The 25,061-nt window shown below is 42.5% G+C and overlaps 1 protein-coding gene across 2 annotated transcripts; it reads right to left on the bottom strand.

Moving 5' to 3' along the window:
• Positions 1-1,332: 1,332 nt before the first annotated feature.
• AZIN1 (antizyme inhibitor 1) lies at positions 1,333-24,898 on the bottom strand. 2 transcript variants are annotated; one of them, XM_065753261.1, is made up of 12 exons: positions 24,647-24,898; positions 19,686-19,823; positions 13,070-13,267; positions 10,822-10,995; positions 10,368-10,540; positions 7,600-7,734; positions 5,901-5,982; positions 4,812-4,886; positions 3,722-3,887; positions 3,047-3,165; positions 2,648-2,862; positions 1,333-2,007 (listed from the first exon to the last, which is right to left on the bottom strand). In XM_065753261.1, exons 3-12 carry the CDS (start codon positions 13,169-13,171, stop codon positions 1,896-1,898), a joined length of 1,353 nt encoding a protein of 450 aa, XP_065609333.1. In that variant the 5' UTR covers positions 13,172-13,267; positions 19,686-19,823; positions 24,647-24,898; the 3' UTR covers positions 1,333-1,895. The 2 variants fall into 2 exon arrangements, with proteins under 2 accessions (XP_065609333.1, XP_065609334.1); XM_065753262.1 differs by lacking the exons at positions 19,686-19,823; positions 24,647-24,898 and adding an exon at positions 11,975-12,145 and having other exon boundaries at positions 13,070-13,157.
• Between the last annotated feature and the right edge of the window lie 163 nt (positions 24,899-25,061).

The following is a 25,061-nucleotide window of genomic DNA, read 5'->3' as shown; positions in this document are numbered from 1 at the left end:
AGCAAAGGTAACTGCAATACATACCACCTTCAAAATTCACATTCTTTTAACAGCAAGCTGCCTTCACACACGCGCATCAGTATTTCTGTTCTGACAGTATCATGTGGGATACTTCGTTCTTAAACTGACCTGCAAGTTAACACAAAACAACTGCAAGACTACAAAGCAACCCCTCTTAGCCAACTGTAGCTTGTATTCTGCAGTAAAAAAATGCTGCAGTCTTTAATAAGTACACTGAGCTAAGTGCACAATGACTTTGTAAAATGTCACGATGGATCAGAATTTCAGGTTCAAGGAAGCACAGGGTTCCAACTGCTGTTACTTCCCCCCTTCCTTTTTCCAAGTTTAATTCCAGCAATATTTCTTAACGCTATCATCAACGTAAGCCACTTTGTACTTTTACTTACCTGGCCTATAAAACTGTCCTGACAAGTCCAATCTGACAGGTTCGTGCTCTGCTAAGTTTCCTTTAATCTCAAGTAAAACTCACCACATTTTATGAAACCTCAATCTTTCATTCAAGTAAGGCACTCTCTCTCACTATACAATCGCAACTAAGAGGCAGAAATCATCCCTTCATCTAAGGGTTAGAACAGCTGATTACAGGATCTAGAACTTCATACACCATTTCAAAACCCTGACAGCCCTCCTCACAGATGTCACCTGGGGCAGATCACATTAAAATGAGAAAGAAAAGCACCCGGAAAACATCAAGGGGCTCCAGTAATAAAGAGAAGGTTGTGAACGTGGATGGTTTCAGCAGTACAAGTTACCTGATGCACTTGCACTCTACCAGAATTGGAATATATCCTCAAAGTGAAGGTGAAGGCATATATTAAGTCTAGTGCAGGAGAGCACTGATGTTTCTGAGGACCTCCAAGGCCCTTCTGCTGAGTTAGGACTACTCAGGATTAGTTGAAATTGAAAGTCAGACTACAAGTTGGACACAAAATAATAATAGCCAGAAACGTGCTACAGAACTAGTGCTTGTGAAGCTGTACAAACCCACACTGCCCTGGGGGCACTACATGTGCACCAGCTACACAACTACTATTTCTTCATACATTTGTCATCTGTTGCATGTTTGCCATTGGCTGTTAGAACTGAAACTGAAGTCACACTATAAAATTAAACACCACAACTTGCATTTTCGCCTTCCAGAAACAATCAGATTTTCACTTTATACAGATTTATCGAGCTTAAATTATTTACAGTTTAACACCAAGCTGCAATAAAGGCCTGAAGAGAAGGCAGCCTCCCAGTCTGTGGACATCTGTCTGTTCTACAGCTACCTCTTCTGCCTGGCCCCTCCCAAAGGTAGCCTGAAAAACATTAAAATCTACACAAAGTTTTATTGCAATCGTACAAGGGATACATCAAGGGTCAAATACAACAAATACTATGATGCAACTTTACATTTATTAAACTACAGTTCAAAGCACAAATTTACACATTCTAAATACACTAAACATCTAATGAAGTCACACTGGTCTCCCACTGACATTTGATATATCTGGGCGAAAGACAATAACTTTACAAGACTTTTCTAACAGGAATCCTTAGTATAAAAACTGTGTACTTGTATGTAAACTGTTGAAGAACCCAAGTGATGGGTTTCCATCTCCACTAAGTCATCCATTTTGTTGCATATTTAAACGCTCAGGGGTTGAATAAACATAAGTTTAAATTTGGACGCCGTTATCTAACCCTCCCTCCCCCCGGTGAATTGTAGCTGTAGCTTGTTTTGCCTGGTCCCCATTAGCTATTACTATTTTTTTCAAGTTTTGAAGAGAATGAATTGAATTCAAGATTGTTCCATTTCTTCTGCACTGGAATGTTGACCAGACAAACTACAGACTTGCAACTGCAGGTCTAAATGAAGCGTTACTGCCTGTTTAAGCTGCAGTGGAAAAGCGGTCTTCTGGGCTCAGCTGAATGCAAGAAGGCACAAAGAAGAAGTTCTTCATCAATGTGTCTGAAGCAATTCCAGCATCTTGCATCTCATCCCTGCAGCAGAAAAAGATGAGTTGCAATATGGAGCTCTGTGTACAATTTAACACTGGACATAGCATTTGAAGTCTACTGCCTCTAGATATGTGGACTTCGGTCTTGCAGAAGGGAGAACCACCTACACATGTACGTGGCAGACACAGGAAGGCTGTGACTCCAACAGATGTGCAGGAACTCTATTACTCAGGCATCAGGGCATCATGCAACTCATACCATCTACGCATCAATGCTACAACCCTTCCTGCCCACAGCTGCAATGCTAATGCTGTATGCATGTCACAATTAGGAATCATTAGCAGTTCCCTAGTTTTTCCTAATCATGTTTGCAAATGCAAAGTTTTACAGCTGTACAGTTTCTTAATTCTATCAGAGAAACCTCCACAGCTGCTGCCCAGCAATAGGCAGTTACAACTCAGGAACAGCTACCACGAAATGTTCAGCTCACATCAGTTGCATTGCTTCCCTTTGTCAATCCTAGTGACAAGTAGGAACTCTACTGCAGCCCTCAATAACACTCAGCCATGCGTGAGCTCACCTGCATCTTCCCATACATGTCATCCTGAACAGTTTATATTTGTCTGAAGGAACACACTGCTGAAATAGGTGAAAATCTTGTAACTGTAGAGAGTTTTCTTACCAGTCACTGAAGGACATCATGTAGTAAATGAGTGGCCTCTGATAGTCATTGAAGGTAGACTGTTCACCCAAGGTACCAGAACCCATGTTACCGAAGATCAGCCAATCTCCAACACTCAGCTCAGGAAGAAGACAGTTTTCCACAATTTGATCAAGCTCATCACAGGATGGACCCCAAAGGCTGCTTGCAAACAGAGGCTCATCTTCCTTGTATTTCTGTACAGAAATGTACCAGTAATTCAGGATTTAGGTTATTCAATAGGAAAATGATCGAGTACAAATAAGGATAATTTTATAAATATAGTTACATGTATATGCAAGTATGTACAATAGAGATGCTGTGTATAATCTATACATTGTCACCATAAGGTCTATCCTCAAGGAATACAGAAGGACTCACCTTGTGAACCTCTGGGTTAGTATTCAGTTTCTCAGACAATTTACTTGCAAAAGAACCATAAACACCATCGTTGATGTAATATGTAAATACTGGTTCATCCTCATTCCTAGCTTGCTCCACTGCAAGTTAAAAACATTTCAAAATAGGTTAAAAGGAGTCTATTGATATAAAAAATGCATGCAAGCCAACATAATCCAACTGCTGTCTCCTGAAAAGGGACTTCAATATATTAGAATGGGAAGATTATGAATGGATTGATCAGTATGAAACGAGATCGACTTAGTTGTAACATTAGATGTGAGGCTTAATAAAATTACTTTCTTCAGTAGTACTCATTTTGAGTAATATAAATCCAATGTCTACTCCAGCAGAAAAAAACCTTGTACTACTTTGTTTTATCATGTTACTCTAGTATACAACTTCCCAATACACCTTCTGTGAAGTACTTAACTCCACTGAAAAGTCAAATCTATTAAGTAAACTAGAAATGCCTAATTGTCTCCCTCACTTTGTTATGTTTCACAGATAACACACAGCCAGAACCAAGAATGTGGGTCACATAGCATAGACATAAGGCATATATTGAATATACACCAAGGCAAACTAGTCCTTTCTTACTGAAGAGGTCAGTTATCTGCACCAATTCATAGCATGTAAAAGAAATGCATTGTTTACCTCCAGAAGGAAGAAGTTTGTCACACTCAACAGCCTTCTTTGCAATGATGTTAACTGCCAGCGTAAATGCAGATGAAACATAGTAACATCCAGGTTCTGCAATCACATCGATACCAGATTCCTTAGGAAAGTAGACATCCAGCAAAGGCCTGATGACATGATTAACCTGGGAAGTTAAAGCCAGAGATAAATGCATGAAACTCCACTTGTACATGTAGATCAGATACAGACACTGTCAGAAGCAAAAAGTTCTGAAAAGCATGAGGCAAAGCTTACAGTGTTCCTACATTATGAGGAATGAGCCAAATTTACAACAGGAGTGTTCCCACATGGGTCATTCTGCTGAACACTGTGGACTGAGTGCCACAAGTGAGAATCAAGTTTGAACCCAAAGCTCAAGCTGCAGGACACTCAGACAACACAAATCACTTCAAAGCCTTTTCCAGCACAACAGTTAAAAGTCGTGTATTAAAATAGGAGAACATTGGAAGTGTTTTCGTGATTAGTTCTGAACGCTTTTCTATTAGAAACAGATAAAGTTGTTTAATACTGATGCACAGATCTTCAGTAAATAAGTATGTGGCTTAAGCTGAAAAGATTCTCAACTAGTAACTGAACGGTTAAAGCTCACAAAGGAGAATCCTGAGTGCCACTAGCAACTTTGTCACTGAATGCTTTCACTGTCCTACGTTCAAGAACCTAACCCTAACAGTAAAAACAAAGGTTATTTTTTCTGAAGAACTCAATAGCATTTGGCCAGCTTAGGCCAAATCCACATTAACAGTTATTTGAAGGCAAGAGGATTCATCATCAGTTCTGAAACAGTGTGAGCAGTTTTATTATTTACTATTTATTATTAGCCCTTACAGAAGTTATGTCACAGACAATTATAAGAGTCAGCGTTCACTCACTGTGAACAGGATTTAAAAGGAAACAAAAGATCTCCCATTATTATTTGGATCTTGTGGACTACAGTTTAACACAGAACTTAGTATAAGTTTCAGCTGCTAATGTTTACTGCAGTTTGAAACCAAAACACTTCAACTTCCTAGATCAAAACAAGTTTCAGCTTTTATTAAACATTGCATACCTCTTCCAGCTGAAGTTCCGAACCTGTGAAGCCCCCACCGATATCCAACACGTTCATCTTAAAGCCAAATTCTTCCTAAAAAGTTGAGGCAGAACATCATGTAAGTAACACCACAGCTGTAACTATAAACTTCTTACCATGCTTTTTACCCCAGTTATTTCTACTTATTTGCTCTTTGCACTTAGAAAAGCATAGTCTAGTGAACAAGCTGTATCACAGTAAAAAATAGCATAGTTCCATTAAGATGAGTAGCAATAGCATGAGGATGTCAGTAGACACCACGCAACCAGGCACAGGTAACATGCTGACTGCAACATTAAAAGCAAAGAGATTAACTCATATTCCCTCCGATTCTTCTCTATTTTATGAGTTGCTTATTTACACAGTATTTCCAGAGATGGGATCTGGGGGGTTTGCAAGACAGGAAATGCATACAGAACATGTAAGAATTATTTACGTGAGTCATCTGAAGCACCAAAAAGATCCACTGGTCACCCACATTCAGATCCACACCAAAATATGACCCCTCTAACATCTAAGCATTATAACAAATAACCTCAGAAATCACACACAGCAAGTTACTCCACCACTACAACTGCCAAGATCCAAAGGCTTCACATTTTATAACAATTTCAAAAAGCCAGTTGTGTCTCTGCAGGACTGAGATCTGAATTTCAAAGAAAGAAAACTTTACCTAAACTGGGAAATTTTTGTTTTTAAAAGGAAAAGTAACAGCTGTTATTTCAGCCATTTAGCTTCATTCTTCTCTAGGAAAGTAGGTCATCTTAGAAAACTAAGATACATGCTAAGTAAGCATATCAACACTTTCCAGTGGTGCCTGTAAAAACTTAATGCCTTATAGCTACTGGCAAACCAGGTTACTCCCTATCAGGGAGGCAGCATTTCACTTGTTAACTTTTGTCCTCAATTAGGATTGTAAAGCCTGCTTTACCTCCAGCACCTCTCACAATGAAGTATTGAATCCCTTACATTGATACACTGTGACAGTAACAGTTGTTTCACTAGTGTGATTAGTGCAGAGTGGATCCTGCACTGAAGCATGTGCATGTCAGTAAATATCCTACTTACAGCCATGTCAAACACACACCGAGCATCAGATATAGCATGAATGTACGTTTGCAGTTCCTTGCAAGAGCCTGAAACATGAAATCTGTAAGAAAAAAAAACACAGTCAGTACACAGAGCCTTGCAGCTTTCAAAGCAAACAGGTTCACCATCTACAACAGCAGGGGAAGACATTCAGTCCCAAGTGGCACAAGGCAAGTCTGTGTGACAACACATTGACTGTGTAAAGAACATGCTCGCAGATGACTGGATTTGCACACAAGGCATGTCTAGCTTCACAGCCTCACGCTGCTAGGAATGTCCTACAGCAGCTCATTCTTACAAAAAAAAATCACCACCACAATCACTGAACTTATCAGTCTTTACTACAATAGCAGCTAAAATTTTCCTCTGTGGGAGCCAGCATTAACACAGTACCTGTAGGGAGTCATCTCTGTCTTATCCTCTTTGTACTGCCTTGCACACCCTCTGTCCCAGACCACTCAGATCTCTTCCCAAAGCTCAGGCTGCACTGTACAAAGCACCACTGTCTCCAGCACTGGGAAGAAGGTGTTGAGGAGCACATCTCACTGTCTATTCACCTCAGGCCAGGTCTTAGATTCACAGCAAGACAAAGCAGTACCAATGCTTCCCCCTCTCACAAGCTCCTGAATCCCCTCTGGCTCCTTGTCCAAAAGGTTCAGTAGTACCAGAACACCAGCAGTAACTGAGGTCCTTAACCAAGCACCATACTCCTACAAGCTTCTAAAGACTTGTGTGGTGTGCTGGCTCTGGACAACCACACATACCCATCTGCACCACCACACTGAGTACATTGATTTCTTTCAGGAGTGCCAACCCAAGACAAAGGTTATGAGTAACTTAACTCTTTAAACTCAAAATGCATAAAAGCTACATGCTCCTGTTTAAAGTTAGTGTAAATTAATGCTTATTTTAATACCCAGAATGTTTATCTTTTCTGTAGCATTATCTAATTTTCAAACAGATTTGTAATGGTTGTAATACTTCTGTGCTCCAATTTAACATCAGTCTTGGAGAGATGCTTTGTTTTAACTTAAAAAATTTGACTTCTGCTTTAAATACTTTCTTGCTGCTTTGACAACCTACCCCATTTTACTTGTTTGATTGCTTCCTGAAAACATAAGAGAGCATGGCATACACCAGCAGCTGAAATTAAAACAAACTCATGTATGCATTTTTCCTCTAACAGTGAAATATTTACATAAAAATTAAAATTCCACAGGCCATTTGAGTGCTCTCAGAATGCTGTGATTCACTGCTGCCCTTGGCACGTGAAAAGCCTTCCTGAATACTATGTCTTGACATTCTTGACATGACCACAGAGTGACACAGGACCCAACTCTGAGAAATCCACTACCATATTCACATTGTTCAAAATCATTCAAGGTATCTCATGCTCTACCATCATATCTGTTCTGCTGTTAATTGATAGGGAAAAAAAAGTATTCTTGGTACTCAAATTGCTTTCACGCCAGTAATAGTTACTGTATTTTATACTAGTTTTTGTGTGGGTACAAGTGTTCTGCTCACAAGCAAAAAATCATGATCTAGAATTTTTAATTCATTGTAAAATAAGAAAAGTGTCGAGAGGGGAAAAAAGACTTTTTGTGCTGTAGCTCTAAGTCTTGAATATATCACACAAACAGCAGCTCAGCCAGCAGGGAACAAAGAAGTTACTCACTTCACACCAACTATTTGGACTCCAAACTCCTTAGCACATTCCATGAGGTGCCTACAGTTCTTCAGGGTGGTGCCAAACTTCATATTCATCTCCTCATCAGCAGTAATGTCTTCTGTGGCAATGTGCAGTAAGAGCCTAAGAGAAGGGGAAGATGATTGGGGCAGTTGGTTTACATCATCAGCACATGTGAAGCCTGAAGACTGTCAGAAGTATGTTGATTATGTTGTCAGTACTCCAACTCCATCGATGGATGAGTCAAGTGAACCTAGTTAAAACAATCCTGTACAGAGAAAAAACTAGCAATTAGGGGCTAAAACATGGAGCCAACAAGGGTAAGGGATTTCGAAATGCAGCAACTAAGACTCTTTTGTAGCAGCAAGAGTCTCTTGAGTGCTGTAATAAAAGAGAATGTTACCTTCTGATATAGTAGGCTTCCCCATAAAACTGAGAGACTGCAATATGCTTTTCCTATCTGTTCTCTTTATAGCCCAGGAGAGCACAGAGACACTCATTTGGGTCAGTCATATCTCAGGATGTGGTAAAACATCTGATGAACCCTGGTCTGACCTAAAGCACATTCTGGATGCATCTCTCCACTTCCCCCACCCCCACCCCCCACATCCTGCCTGGTCAGTGACTGGGGTTCCCCTCCATCCCCCCCGCCACGTTCCTTGTAGCACTCTTGTGAAGCAGCACAGCAGCAAGTGCTAACTGCCATGGGCAGTGAGAACACCCTCCCTTTGCTCAAAGCTTACACCTGGGCAGCACTGGCAAACTGCAGCATCATTGTTGACAGTTTGCTGCACTGAAGTAACGCCTGAGTGGCAAAAGCATGATCACATCAAAACCTCTTCACTCATACCCCCAAACTTGCAAATTCCAAGTGCCATTCACTAAGGAAATCTCCAGCCTCCCCCCACCCCACCACAGAAAGAATTATGTTATTAACAATGTAGAAAAACTGTATCATGATAAATACAGACTACATACAGCACATCACTGTAAACTGAGAGGGAGAGCAAAAACCAAGGGTAAAAGCTCCACACCTGAAGTGAAGCAGTTCTGTGAACAGACAGCCTAGCCGTAACTGCCACACTTCAGAAGAACACAGCTACATAAAGACTTGGGCATTTTGGGACTACAGCAAAGAAGAAAAGGAAGAAAACCCACAGTTGTCACTTCAGCATTCAAGTTTTAATGAGTGTCAATGTTTTAAGAGAATTTAAATTAAAAGAACAGCAACAAAAATAAAGCCAACCAAGAGCAAGTGAACAACTCTCTACCAAGCAGGAAAACTGGAGTCCAGGTTCCTAGAAAACTTAGATGGCAATCCACAATTCTTTCATGGAAGTCTCATGCCATATAATCAGGAACCTTCAAACACAGCAGGCTGTGGGATCCTTGGAAAATAGTACAAGGGGCAACTCCTTCATTCTGTTTTCCTATTTTGCAATTTTTCTGTTTCAAGAAAACCATGCATCCTAACTGCTCTTGCTGTGGACATTGAGATAGAGAGCACCCTCTAAAAGAGGCTGATAGACTTGAAGAAATGAATTAGAAAGCCCCTAGTGAAACACTGTAAAAGCACCAGTTAATACTGGGAGATCACTCATGACACAGAAGACAGCCTTGGCATAATCAAAGCACGCAAATGCCTTGAAATGTATGTCCAAATTATACACAGATTATTTATCAGAGATGACATTCTTTGTGTAGTTAAGTGCTCTCCAGCATGCAAAGCTCTGACAGGCTGCCACAAGGACAAAGCCTAATCATTACAAACAGCAATATTAGCTCCTCAGATAACCTACAAAAAAATACAGAAGCACCAAAAACCCAACCGTGCAGTATGAGCAGTCCTCCAAACACTGGACTCCATAAAATCTTCCCAGTTCTTCAGTTACAGCCACAGTTTGGAGATGATGTGAATCTTTAAGGACTCTCTACAATCAAGAACTTTGTGAGAATGCCAGGAATTTCATTCTTAAGTGTGCTCTGATGACATTTGCAGGAAGCTCTATAACATTGGATATTGGGAAGGAATACAGCATTTGCTTAGACTGACTCCCAATTCTTGCTCATTTTAAAAAGATGTAGCCCACAGCAAAAGCCTTCATACATGAGGGAGGTGATGCTTAATGACATGAGTGAGCATCTATCAGTCCAAAGTAAACCACTGCATACCGGTAGCAATGTCTTCACAGTCAGAATATCAGCTTTCGTGATCTCTACAGAAAGCATCTGAGTCAATACTTAAGTAACTAGAAAAAGAACTGGAGTCACTAACTGTGGGGAAATATCTGTATGCATATTTAATAGACTTCACAGCACATCCCAACCCTACATGGAACTCATCATATAGGCTCATGTGCTGATAACCCCCATCCAGACTTGGGCTAAAGCCATTAACTTTCAAACAGAGTATTCTAAAAGAAAATACCAAAGCTAGCAAGAAACAGAGAATGAACTGGCAGATATGACAAGCTATTAAACTTGTAAAGTCTGACATTTTTATATGAAGATCATCCTACAGGATTTCTCTCGAAAGAAGGGCCCTACTATTGTTTACAAAGCTGAGACCCAGAGGAAAAAACACTGAAGTGAAAAAGCGCTACCTTCAAGAGAGGTGACAGAAAGAGAAGAGAAAAATAGATGTGAACTGCATTAAGGACCCGAATGTCATTGTTGCAGCTCAACAAGCAACCCAGAACATTGGCAAAATGAAGTTTCTACCACACAAGAAACAAAACCAAAATTCTGACACTTACTTAGCATTTGGGTGGTTACGTGCAATTTTCTTCAGCTCAATTTCACTGTCACAAGTCATGATATTTATTCCAGCTTTTGCTGCATACTTTATCTGAGAAGCTTGCTTGCAAGGATTTGTATATATAATGTTTTCAGGAGAAATGCCCAGGCCTTGCACCAATGCCATTTCAGACTGAAAAACAGGAACATACCAGATTCCAACAGTCAAGTGCACTATCGTTACTGAGTTTTTATTACTATGTGCATTTCAGTACTGTATGAAATAGCTGAAATAAGCTAAGGAGAAAACCAATCACTGTTTCTAGATTGGAAGCATACATTTTCAATAGCCAGTTATATAGGATAATTCAAAGTACAAACTCCTACGTATAACCATGAGAGTTCATATCAAAACACTGACTTTAAAACAGTGGAGAGGTAGAAGGAAATAAGGCACAGAAAATGGAAACTTACTTTACTGGAACATGCAAATCCAATCCCAAGAGTTCCCAGAATTTCAAGTACACCTGGAGTAGAATTGCATCTTACAGTATAAAATGGTTTTATCGGTGCCATCACATTCTGCCATTGTATGTTTTTCTTTACAAGTTTTCCAAGATCACCAACAAAAAATGCTCTTTTTCCAGTCTAAAAAACAAAATTAGAAGAATAAAATGTCTGACATTGTGGGTTTGCTGTCAAAACACAAACGATCTATGAAAAGTCATAGAAAATTACATATTCTTGTCCTCCTATTAACTTAGGTTGGACACTGAGCAATTCTCATTTGAGATTTTACCTAGCAATTTGAACTAGCTTTGAAATCAAAAGGAATACCTACCACTTCAAAGACACTATGAATACTTTTCTAGACAATATTCTGAAATTCCTGGACAGAAGATACTACTTGAAAGCCAAGTAATGATTTTATCTAGAAATAAAGAATAGGTTACAAATCACTTCAACACAGTTACTTTTAGAAGTCTGCAATTCTTTGGAGGAAGAAAATCCAGTAGGATGAAAGCATCCACAGTCTCAGCATGATTTGCAACTTATACATGGGGAAAAAAATATATAGATATCTAATGTAATATCATTATTTCAACATCTAACAAATTTTACTGAAAATTTGTTTGATCATATCTAATTCACATATTCAAATTTATTGAGACTGTTCTCCACGTTTTTACGGAGCACAAAGTCGAAGCAGAATTTAAAGACCCAAGTTCAATGTGTTAACGTTGCAGAGTCAAGTACATAGCCTTAAAGAAAATGCACAGAACTCTCTGGAAACTGCAACAGTCCCTTCTCGTGCATCCGTCACCATAATCTTGCTTAATATCAAGTCATGATGTCGATGTAGAGGACCTAAATCCAAACTGATCATTCTGTATTTGTTCAAAATGTGCACTCAGTAACAATCCTGTAAACAAATAGCCTCCTTTATATTAAAGACCAGCACAAAATACATGATCAATCTGAATTAAGACTGTACATCACATGTTAATTCTAGCACTTGACTTTTGCAGATACAAAGCTTTCTGTTGTGGCCTATTGTATACAAAGTCTTTATTTCTGTTTTAAAAAAAACACAAATAGAAATTCCATCGGGTGGAAGCATACTGACCCCCTGTACGGGTCACCAGCAGGAATGGGATCTGGAGCTTTAGATCCATGGCACACGCCTTTACCCCTTGAGCTAAAGGAGTAAATGAAAGCAGCAGGAGGCAGCTATCCTCTGTGAGCCAGCCAGTGGTTGGAGACATGACATGTTGCCAGTAGTTTACCTATTTATTTGCTAGACAGAAAAAGAATATTAGGAATCAGGATTTGGGAATCCTTTACCTGAGTTCAGAAGGCCATGGGATTTAGCTATTGGCTTTACTATAGTTGAGCACTTGCATTGGAACATTAGTTCTGATAAACCAAGGGAAAAAGCGAACAACTCAGATACGGTATATTAAGGATACAGGATTTGCTTAATGAAACTTCACTCTTTGTAAAGGTTTTTTTTCCTACAACCTTGTCTATACAACAAAGTCCGTAACATCTTCCTATGTCCTAAGAAATGAGTGAAGCCTTATTTCAATAACACTGTTACTGTATACACTATTTTTTTTTCTCTCCAGGGGATTACTAAATCTTAACAGCTTTCAGACCAGTTTGTTTTCCTAGAAGAAAAAAGCCACACCTCACAATGCATCCTTGTTCCTTCTACCTGTGCTTCTTACACGGAGAAGATTATAGGGAAGGTATATGACCATATGAGCGTGACAGACCGCAGCAGTTTTAAACATGGCTTTAAGCTGGCTCAGCATATGTAATTTGCCCAAACTTTGGCACACGTTCAGGGAATAAGCAAAAAATTGTTTAACTCAGCAATATCTACTTGTCAAATTTCAGGTTCCTGCTCTCAACCCCACTCAACCCCAACATCTCTTGGAGGAACAAGATAGGAACCTACATTTAACACATCAGCAAGGTTATTTTCCTGCTAGCCATGCTAAAGGAGGTAACAACTGTTGCCCACACTTCCCCAGCAGAACTTAGCCTTCAGCAAACAAGTAACAGCAAAGTAGAATCAGAATAGGTAACTACTCTGTAAGGTGAGCTTTAGCCGACTGTTCCTCTGTTGCTGTCAGCTCACCAGTGCTAAATACCTTGCCCTAGTTCAAAGACTTAAGGAAATAAACAGAAGATGTGGAAAACATATAAAACTTACATGAGTATGTTCATAAATACAGTTGTCAATAACATCTGCAAGAGTTGCTCCTTCATCCAACAGGCCAATGGAGTAATTTGCATCCTCGAGAAATCCTTTCATCTCAGCCGTATTCCGCAAAGCCGACAGTCATAAACCAAGAAACACAAGGGATGGGCTTCCAAGCCTTATAGCCGGGTCCTTAAATTATGCAACAAACTGCACAAAGAAAACATGGGTCAATGAGAAGAGAAGACAACACATTTATCAACAGAAATAGAATAGTGTTTATTAAACAAAGCTGACTGTTTATAAGACATCTGCGTTTGCCTTCAAAAATAATAAAGTTTCCTAATTAAAAATGTTGACAGACGTTACAGCTGAAGGGTAAAAAACTTCACTAAGATTCTAAAAGTTAAGACTGTTCTAACTTCAAATGATCCCAATGCCACAACATGAGCTCAGGCTCACATTTATTCCACCACCTCTCTACAGTAAATAAATAAAATCACAATTTGCAACAAAGTTCATCAACATTGTCAACAATATAAAAAAGCTACTTTTGCTCAGCTAATAGTAAGGAAGTCAGCTACAAAGCAGCTCCTCTTCCCTCCTGTCATTATAGACAGTAGCAGGGAAAACCCTAGCACGAGCTGTGTGCTTTCTGCACGGTTCATTTTGAGTATGCCACCTCTGCTTCTCAGAAGAATGACTTACTGCCAGGTGAATTAACTCCACAGCAATGAGAACCTCCAGTTACACTCAGGAGATGAATGATAAAGACAAGTATACTTCTTACTCAGCACACTTGCATTAGGTGAATCATACACCTAAGTGAATCCTGGAGATCCAAAACAATTATGAAAGAATAAGATAAATCTTGACATCAGCGTGCTAAGTAAGATATGATTATAACAAACTGACTGGGTGGTAGACATTGCAACTACCTGGAAAATTATACTTGGAGTTCCATCTCATTTGAAGTTTGTGAGTAACAGATAAAATTCTTTTAAAAACCCTAATGAACTTAACTCAGATGTTTCATCAATCCCAAGTCAAACAAATGGAAACACTACAGCCATATTCATGCAACCACTGTCACACTGAATATGTATGCCAACATCATCCTTGATTTCCTAGCTAATTAGAACAAAGACCTGAGCACAGACACCTCCATAAAATATCCCTGGTTTCTAGTAGCAGAGTAGCAAAGCCACTTTTTCCTGGAAACAAATCTGGCATCAGGATTTGACAAACTGATTGAATTCTCAAGTTTTGGAAAACAAATAGTGAAAGAACCAAACACGAACATAGCAAAAATGTTAACAGTAGAGTTTAGATCTCGTAGAATTCCTTCCTGGTATGACTTCAGCAGCCCAAAGTTTAACTAAGTTTAAAAGCCCTTCATGCACCCTCAGGAACTTGGCAGTTGTGTAACAGAACATTAAACTTTCTTTCTCCTACAATAGATCTTTTGTCATGCAGCTGCAAGAAAAATATCCAAAGAGAGGAATAAGTAAACAACCATCCTGAACACATGCAAAAGCAAAAAGCATTCCCATTTTCAGCAGATCATTCAAGTATAGTAGGTAAGGTCAGCCATTCAAAACCACAATTTTCACATTTTGTTATGCCGAGAGGTGTTCATTTCAGGGAAAAATACATTTTGCGTTACATGCAAACCCACAACATCCTTTGGACACAGCCTCATAACTTTCTGAAGTTCAACAACTCTCAATGGCAAGATTGTGGCAGGGCAGCCCTGTAAAGGATGACCTTCCATGACTCCAGTTTCTCATCGCCCCTCCCCACTCACATCTGACCTGTCACAACTCTAACTAGCTGCAACCAAATGAACGCATGTGAGAAGCCACTGGGCTGACAGAAGCCTCATAACTGAGCTGGACTGCCCCCCACACACACGTTGTTGGGTGAATTCTCCATTTCTGACCAGAAGATCCAAATTCCCTGACACATTGTACAGGCCTGCTGAACAGTCTGAAAGCAAAACTGAATTAAGAACTGACTGTACATAAAAGGGTACTAGAGTAGACTTTTTCTTTCCCCACCTCTCCAGTACAAGGCACTCCAAAGTGTGCAGTGTCAAAGTCCCTTCCACTGCACTCCTGCATACCTCCATTTTCCCTCTCTGGAAAGGAGCACAGATCTCCGCTGTTGGAAAGTCTGAGCACACTCAGTGGCACCAGTAATAAGCACTGAATAGATGTCAGACACAGCAGACATGCACACACCCTGCAGGCTAATTGCTGGTGCCTCTGACTGCACACCAAGCTTGGTCTAAACAATAACTGCCTTTTCTTCTCTCCGAGCTCTCATATTTATTGAGTTACGTGGGAGTGGATTTAGACTGATTTATAGTACTTTCTTGGTAGTTGACAATCCCGGTGTCTAGAGTTTACAGAGAATAGTTGCCAACTTTTCTCCAAAAGCTACCCTTTAACATTAAGGGAGAACCTGTGGGGATGAAGGAAAGAACAGGTTCAAATAAAGCACAGAGGGAGATTAAGTCTTTCTACTGTTATTTCCTCAAAAACAACAATAAGAACACCTAATGGTAAGTTCACTTCAGATCTAACTTAACCTTCTACTTAGAGTAAGTTGAAGAAAAATGTCTGAGAGCAAAAATAAACATATTAGTTCCAGACAAGCAGAAAGCTCTATGAAGGATGGTGAAAACATCTGTGTTTCACTCAACTAATTGATCTCCCCAACTTTAAACAACAGCAAGGATCAATCAGGCAGCAAGAGCTTGTTGGTAGCTTTAATGCAAGCCACTTCCTAAGAGGCTGTCTCCTACACTTCTTAGTGAAAGAACACTTCCTTTTTCTAAGCATGCTTGTGAACTTCTCATTTAGCAAAACACACTCAGCAAAAAAATAAAATAAAGCTATCATCAGCCTACCAACTTCTGTCCTCAGCCCCAGCTCATCCCTCTCCTCTCCCTTGTCTCCTCCCCCAGAAGAAATGACTTCTCTTCAGTCTTGCTGAGACCAAGACAGGAAAAAGGAGACTCACTTCTCCTACCAGTACTGTCAGCAACATCACAAAAATGATGCATACAGAGGAGATTTTCCTTCAACAAATGCAGAGTGATGAAGGATTGTACTATATAACCTTATTCTGGTTCAGCCCTCAACCTCAAAGGAAGAAAATCAAGGTGTATGTAATGAACACATGCAAGAGGAAATCAGAAGGATGATTTAAGACTTCTATATTTATAGGACAGAGTCAGAAATGATTAGAGCACAAAGTTCAGTCCACATTGGGAATGCTGACTTATTGCTAAGTCATAATTCTTACAAACTTCACCAGCTGTTAAAAACGTCAGCCTGCACAATGCTCCAGGATGCACATTTAAGGGCAAACAGAGCTGCCAAGTGATACAAGACTTCCACGTAGGCACAAAACTGCTTTCTCTGAAGTAAGCAATACATCCTCAGGCCCCTCAGGATGTGACATGACGATTTCCCAGATTAAGAACTTTATCTTAAAAGTTCAAATATGTAAACACCATCATTAATGCAAACATCTGGAACACAAGAAGATTACAGTCCTCCGAGAAGTGAGTAAACACGTGCTTGTCACATGTGCAAGCACCTGGAACAAAAACATCAATTTTTCTCATTACATTGTCAAAACTACACATTGGTTGGTCTGAAAATAAAAAAGCTGCCATCGTTTCCCCCTCCCCCCCAAATCAAAACTCTGCAAAGCAGACAGGTTCCCAAAAATGCCTCTCGCTACATGTCTTATTAGGCAATATAAATATTTATAAGATTAATAATTATGCCTATTCAAAAATTGTGAAGAGGCAGGAGACCTTCATCTCACATTCCTTACTGTTCTGCTTCTTTGAGAGTAAGAGATCAAAAAAGTAGAAGCATTTTGTCACTACACTACCAGTTAGACACCAAAGCAGGTGCACCAGAAAAGTAGAAATACAAGTCCTTTATTTTTAGTACCAAAAAATGCCCATTTACATTCAGAACACCTTGAGAAACTATTCCAAGATGCTGTTTCACTAATGTGTGCCCTCATCATTCAGTCACAATTGTCAACCAAGTCACAGGTTTCTGTGTTTACAATGATGGTGGATATTCTGTATCTTCAATCTGCTCCTCAGAAGGGTCATGGCAGAATACTGCTCAGGTATTTGACTTGTGCAAGAGCCATACTTCTGAAAACTCTCCTTTCTTGATGTTTGAACACATTATTAAAAGCTGATCAGCTAGCAAAGCTTACCAACAGGAATACTCTGGAACTGCACAGGTGCTTGCATGGTAATGTATCAGCACTTCTCCTTCCCTATAATGCAAGAAGTGCTCTCTTGCTTTAATCCTTACTCCATAGTCAGGTTCCTTGTCCCCACTGCCCCCAGCCCCTCACTGCCTTCCCCGCTCTCATGTTTCATGACTGCCACCCGCTCCCATTTAGACAGAAAGTCAAAAGAGTCCTTAAGGATACAGGTCCAAATAACAGCTACTTGCACTGGGCACAGACAGGATTGGTTAACAGGTCATATTTCTACTGCTAATTCCCCCCAATCATGATAAACCAGATATGGCAATAGATAGTACTTTTTCCAAGACCAATACTTCAGGCCAAAGCTGCCAGGTTGTTTGCTCAGGAAGATGGACCTTGAAGAGCAAGTACATCCCAAGTTCTTCCTTGGCCAGTGTAATACGAGGACAAAAGTGGGAGGGGAAGAGTTATAGGAAAGAAGCAAGTTTAATGGGAATATAAGTAACACCCTCAGAGAGAAGATTTTTATATGAGTTCTGTTGTAACATAAGATTAATAGTTACACTTAAAAGCTCAGTTGACCTTTTCCCCCCATTAAATCACAAGTGGAACAGGACTCAAACTACCAATTAGCAGGCTAACTTGAACACTTCACAGCTATGTTTGAAGCAGTTATCCCTGCTTCAGGGCACCAAAACACACAGAGTAACTGGCAAACATTCATAAAGCGCTGCTACATACTCTGCATTCAATACTGAACCACTTACATTTACGTGCAGTATACTTGGATTGAAGATGTAACAGAACCAAGAGCAAATTAAGTGCACAGAATACAGCAGATGCAGTGCCATTTCCATTCTAGGACAAGCTCCACCTTGCACTACTGCAGCAGCACAGCAGTCATGGGCTGGAGAAAACAGCCTTCTCCAGAAAGAAGGAAACTTCTGAAGTAATACTGACTTTAACTGAACAGTTTAAGAAAACCAAATTATTTTCTTTATACCTTGAGCTTTTATACTATACCACCCCTTTCCTCCTGACAATTCTGCTGCAGATCTATTTTTTTAACTGCTTCTTTGCTTTTTTCAAGTACAAACCATCAAGAAAGACAGTTCTACCCACATACAGAAGTGAAGCAAAGCTCAGAAACTAAGCAAGAAAACTTTCTTAGAGCTCCTACTTACAAGAAATAATAATAAAGGTACCAATAAAGCAACACCAACATTCAGAGAATTTTCAGTGTCAGCTGTATTCAGTTGAAAAGAACAGTGCTCTATATAGAACCAGCTATATTTGGCTAATTTCATCATGTCTTAAACACAGACAGAAGAACCCATCCCTGGAGAGAAGAGAGAAACCACGATACGCTATGCTCACCCTGTGCTTCCCTTACCACTCTATTTACATAGGGCAGTGTCATCAATGTAAGAACCTTATTAAGAGATGCTACCGTAAGTAGCAGCTAAACTTGTGTTGTGGACTTGAAGCAGTACCTTGTTCAGTGAATCACACCTACCTATTCTCATTCTTAAGCTTTACATTAAAAATACCAGCTAACCTGGAAACCAGCTCAACAGATGCTATAAATGCATTTCCAACCTTAACAATTCTATGACACAGTTGAAACCATATGAAGCTATTGTTTTATGTTAACAGAACAGGATAACCTCACACATTCCACAGTCTTCTGTGCTCCTTGAAATCAGCTACATGCATTTGTTTGCTTTAATTTATTGTAGGTTTTGTTCTGCTCTAGTAACTGCTTACTTTAAATTTTAAAGGCTGTTGTAATTGGTGTATGATATCCACTCAGCACAGAATTCCACCTTCTACAGCAGCTGAACTACAACTATTTGTGGAAGTGAACAGCAAGTAGCAAATAATAGAGACAGGCATTTGGGGAGGCACACCCTTCATGATCAGCAAGTTACTGTTTACAATAGCAAATTTTAACTATTGTAACTACTTCAGTATAAAACGCACTCAGCAATCACACAGCAAACCATGACTTGATGTTAATAGTCAAGCAGTAGCAAGTCATTAGTAACACTGAGACTGAAGCTACTGCATTTTACTTTAGGATTTCTGTAGCTAGTGGTCCTAGCTCAGAAAAGTAACTATTTACAAAGCTTACTCACACATTTAAGTCCCACAGAAACCGATAACACCGTTGAGAAAAGTATTACTTAAGTATAAAAATTACAGTGCTGCACTGAATGAAAGCCCAGGATGCCACACACACTTCCATTTCCCAGTTTTCAATAATCTTCATAAAGACAGTTATCTTGCTGATCAGAAAGCCAACACAGTGTTCACTGTTATGAAAGTGCTTGTTTTCCTGAATACAGATGAAGAACAAGGAAGAAGGACTTACATGGACAAGTTAGGAGATGGAACCCTACTATCATCAGCTAGGTTCCCAAGGTGGCTCAGCGTTGAAGTCGAACTGCTCTCTATAAAGCACTTCTCCTAAGCCTTCTGGATAGTTGTAAACTTGATCAGAGATTTTGCCCTGTGGGAAGAAATGCAAACAAAAGTAAACTGGATAGCCAGAATGAAATAAAAACTTTATCTTAGAACATGTAATGTGCATTTTCAGTTCTGCATATAAGGAGGTCTGCAGCTTTCCCTTTGGAAAGTTGCAAACACATAGTGCCATTTCCAGCAGTGAATGTAAGCTCCGAGAGAGACCAAGTCACATGTGTAACACACTGCTAAGTAGGCACATGAAGCTGCCCACTTGTGCCCACCTTTCATTGCCTGAATTGGAAGATCTTTAACCTAGAGGAAAAGAGCTCCTGCTTTGAAGAAGGCCTCAATGCCTGACCACCCTCCCAGAAATACCTGTAACTCTGTAACTGTTACCATTTTTCCTCACTTCTTTTTTCTACTTTGTAATTCCTTTGCCTCTTTCTCTGTTGTGAATCAAGGTGGCATGTGGGTGAAAAATCTCTGTGGGTGAAAACAGTGCTTTAAATAGCAAAGCTGAACAGCATACATACAAATCCAGAGATGAGCAAGACGTGAAAAGAAACAAACTTATGCTTGCCTTTGAGAGTGAGGAAACATTTCAGCTGGCCCATAGAGACTAAGGCTGTTACACACAACACCAAAGCAGCTTTCTGAAGTACACTGCTGCTTTATCAGGACCCCCAGGTCCTTCTCTGCAGAGCTCCATTCCAGCAGGTCAGCCCCTAACCTGTACCAATGCCCAAGGTTGCTCCTCCCCAGGTGTAGGGCTCTGTATTTGCTCTTGTTGACCCTCATTAGGTTCCCCTCTGCCCAACTCTCCAGCCTATCTGGGTCTTGTTGGATGACAGTACAGTCTTCTGGCACATCAGCCCCTCCTCACAGCTTCATATCTTCAACAAAATAGTGATCGAATTATGGAACCCATGGAATTCTGCCATCTAGAATTAATGTATATGCAATGTGTTTTATCTCTTTCTTCCATTAAAGCAAGAAGTCAGTAACATTTTGTTTTCAGGCTATGTATACAACACTGCCTGAAGCCACGAGCTCCACTGTTCTAACACTTTCCTTTTTAGCTCAAGAACCTGTACAAATTCCAATGATTTTGAATTAAGTCTACTTCCCTAGTGAAATAAGTCATTGAATACAGGTACTTCTAGGGGAATACATGACCTTTAGTGCAAAACATAAAAGGACATCCTTTGGACAAATGTAATCAGCAGTACTATTCTGATAAATGCTCTCATATGTTAAAGAAGAAAGCATACAGGGAAACAGCTTCCATGAAGTTGAAAAGAAATCCAATATTTTCTGTAGTAAGTTAACCATGAATGGTTCTAAGCTCCAAGAGCCCTTTGGAATTTCCTTTAAACAAAGATTATTTATCTGAAAAAAAATCTACACAGTCTGACTTATTTCATACTGGCAAATCCGCAAGGAAGAGACATTTGGAGATGAAAATATGATTTCAAAGAATACTAATTTCACTTTGTAAGCCAAGTAATTTAATTAAAAAACAGCTTGCTCTGCTGCAGCAGGGCAGGACAACCATTATAAGCCATAGAAGCAGATCAAATGCCTATAATTCATATGGCCAAGGCCAATGCTGTTTATGTGATGAAGCATAAATGACAAGTTCTACTGTAAAAGGGTTTTAAAGTAGATATACAAGTTCTTCACTTAATAGTGAGCTTGAAGTTGTGGATATGTGTTTGCCTTCTAATACTCAAGTAACGCCTATATGGATGCATTTATATACCATCTGTAAATACACCAGCAAGTGCCTACATTCTGACTGCATGCAGCTTGACTAGCAATGCTGTACTTTGTACCAAAGAGCAATGCTATCTTGAGGCACAAGGGAAACCCTAGTTGTCCAAAGATCATAGTTTTTCCAAAACAACCATGTCAGCACAATGCACCCTCTGAGCATCAGCCTGAGCCCTTTCTAGCTGATATGGCCTTTAGATCCCAAGCTTGCCAGAGACAGGCCTATAAAACTGAGCATAAACCATTTTCTTTGCTAAAATGATCCACTGCATCTCTTAAGTTCTAAAATAAACAAAAAAAAATTAATAAAAAAATCTTAGTTAACTGAAATAAAATATCTAGGACTCAAACCCTGAATATCTAGAGACAGCCTCACACAGACAGACAGACTCAGAGGCACCAGCTCCTCAGGTCCACAAATAACACAAGCTATTCTTCTGGCACAATGGGACTTTTCCAGCCCAGTGCCAAGGCATTTCTGTGAGGCAGACTGAGGGAAGTGTGGCTGTGCTCGCTGTCCCAAGGAGCACACAGTTCTGCCAGCAATTCTCCCATCAACTCTCTCCTGCTCTAGGTCAACTCCATTTCAAACTGAAATTTGCCATTAAACCAGAACTAGTCCATTACATGATTAAGCATCCCTTCAAGAAAAGATGGTATAAACTCCCTGCCAGAGCACTGTCTCTCCTTTAATTGGAGAGATTGAATCATTCTCAAATCATACACTCCAGCTGAGCATTACTCCCAATATACACCTGCACCAGCTTTTTCTTTAAAAATACAAAATGAAAAACAGCCACCAGCATCAAACTAACCCAGACACATAAGCAGATTGCCTCCATGCAGCTGCAGCACCAGAGGATGCAGTGAGTCTCCCTCTTGCCTCCAGTAAAGCAGGAGTAAATCTTGCATGGCCGTTTACCAGCAGACAATGCCACTCCACACAAATTCTTGTGGAAATCCCTCTTTTTCATGGATTTTACATCCTGGGAGCTAGTGGCTGCCTGCTCTCCCCCGGCAGTGAGATGGGAGGGAGGCCAGCATGCTCAGTCCACTCCAGGCAGAGGGGGGAGAGAATGGGACACCTCCCTGCACTTGCCACAGCCCCAAACACATGGGGAGGGGGCTGCAGTGTCACAAGCATCAGCCACAGCAGCAGTAGCATTGTTTGCAAGGTGACAGGAAGGAAAGAACTAGACTGGACCAGTCCAGACTGGAACAAACCCCTCCTACCATTACTATTATTCACAACCCCCACTGCCCCCCACGCCCCCAGCACTGCTGTCTCTCACATTTATCAAGGAAAGAATGGCAGCAAGTGCAGGGGCTTCAGAGCCAAAAACCCAACAGCTGGGGTGGGGGTTGAAGCTGGACAGCATCCCCCAGCCCACCACCATACAGTGCAGAGAGCCAGCCCCGCTGCAGCCTGGGAGAGGAGGCAGACCCAGCTAACCCACTCCGTGGGATGCTGTGTTTTGGTGCCAGGTGGCTATTTTCAACTGGGAGTACACAACCAAATCATGCTCAGTCACCAGAGACTGCTGCAGAGCTCTGAAACTCAGTGCTTCTTCCATCTGCTGGCACGCATGGGCTGTGCAGGATTCCACTGCACAAGAGATGTACTTCAAAAGGGCTAGGAGGAAGGTTTTAGCTCACTCACTTTCCTTTTTGCTATAATGGGGTTCCCTGGCAAAGACATGCACCTTCTTGGGCTCTGAATAGGTCTCTGACACCCGTGGAGCTACCTACTAACAGGCACAGTGCCTTCCTCCAGCCATCACAGGTGTCCTATGGCTGCAGCCCCCTTACCCACACATGACCACCCCCCCATCCCAACAATACTGGCAGCTCACTGTGACCAGCAGCATGGGACACCCTGACACCCAGGCTTACACTTAACACTGGGCTACAACTCAAACCTCTGCTCTATGCCTCCCAAAAGCCACCAGCAGCCAGCTGAGCCACCAGGACCAGCAGAGGCAGCCACATGGAGGAGGCAGAGCCCCAGGCAGGAGCCTTCCAGAAAGACCAGCAGCACCAAACCTGCTGCTGTGCTGACCGCCCAAGGGGAGGGGAATCGGTGCATCCTTGAGACAAGCTTTTTTCTGCTGTCTCCTCTGCAGCTCAGGAAGGAGGAACATCTCTGGCCCCAAACAGCTGACAGGAGAGGAGGACTCCCTTTTCCTCAGGGTGTTGAAGCAACGTGCCCCGTCATTGCTGCTCCCGTGCCGGAAAGAGCCACTTGTGCAACACGCCATGACTCGGGCCATATCATGCAGCCTCGTGCTGTCACCGCGCTGCGGGACAGAGCTGAGGTGATGCGGGGCCACCCGCGGCTCAGGTGAGGGGAAGAAAGGTGTGACAGCTCGGGAGGGAACCCGGATGGATGGCCACGGTGACAGACACACAACATGGCCTCTGCGAAGCCGAGGTGCCTCGGCCACGCCACGAGCACTTCTGCTTCCCCAGCCGGGCCCGCCCGGCAGCCCTGCGCTCCTCCCCGACTGTCATTTACCGGCGGGCCGGCAGGGCAGCCCGCACCGCCGCCGGGCTGGGGAACCCGCTCGCCCCGAGGGACCCCGGCCCTCCCCACGGAGCCGGGACCCGCCGCCGGCACCGCGCCGGGCGACCGGGCAGGGAGGGGGGAAAGGCGGCGCGCAGCCCCTCCGCGGGGATCCGCCATGTTGGGGCTGCCGCCGCCGAGCCCCCCGCCCGCTCCCCTCGGGCCGCGGCCCGGCAGCCCGCTCGGGCCGGAACCCCGCAGGAGCGGGGCGCGCCTCCGGCCCCGGTGCCCGGCTCGCCCCTCCCGCCCGCGGCTCCGCGGGCACGGCCGGCCGCCATGTTAGCGCGGCGCCCGCTGACCCTCCGCCCGGCTGCCTTCGCCCACCCCTTCCCCGGGACGGCGGCGGACAGGGAGAGGGGCGGCCCCGGCCGTGACTCATCCCCGCCGCGCTCCGTCTGCCGCCGCCGGCGAGGGGACGGCCGGGCTCAACCCGGCGCTGAGCGGGCAGCCCTCGGCCCCCGCCCCGGCGCCGCTTTCCCCCACCCCGAACCCCGGGTACCCCGCGCGGGCGGGGCGGCCCCGGTACTCACGTGAGATAACGGCCCGAAAGATTTGGTAAATCGTCTTCTCTTTTTAGGCGGAATTTTTAAAGAGGGATGTGGGAACCTACAGCAGAAATACAGGCGGCGGCAGCGGCGCCTTCCAGGGCCATAGGCTGCGGGGGCGACCGACGGGGAAAGCGCTGCGCAGCGCCAATACGGGAGGGCACGGACACGGAGAGACGGAACGGAGCGGGCCGGGGCGCGGGGCTGCGGCGGAACGGGAACGCAGAGCGAGCGGCGGCGCGGCGCGGCGGGCAGAGGAGCAGGGGGCGCCGCCGGCAGCGCTCTTATAGGCGGCGCGGCCGCGGGGAGGGACCGGCGCCGCGCGTCACCGTCTGCGGGGCGGGAGGAGCTGCTGCCGCCTTCCCGCCTCGAACCCGGCTCCAGGCGGGCCCGACCGTAC

The sequence above is a fragment of the Cyrtonyx montezumae genome, unplaced genomic scaffold, assembly GCF_038088225.1.
Source record: "Cyrtonyx montezumae isolate F1298 unplaced genomic scaffold, pur_monq_1.0 scaffold_8, whole genome shotgun sequence".
Taxonomy (NCBI): Eukaryota; Metazoa; Chordata; class Aves; order Galliformes; family Odontophoridae; genus Cyrtonyx; species Cyrtonyx montezumae.
The sequence above is the reverse complement of the archived record's forward strand: the minus strand, read 5'-3'. Positions and strand labels throughout refer to the sequence as shown.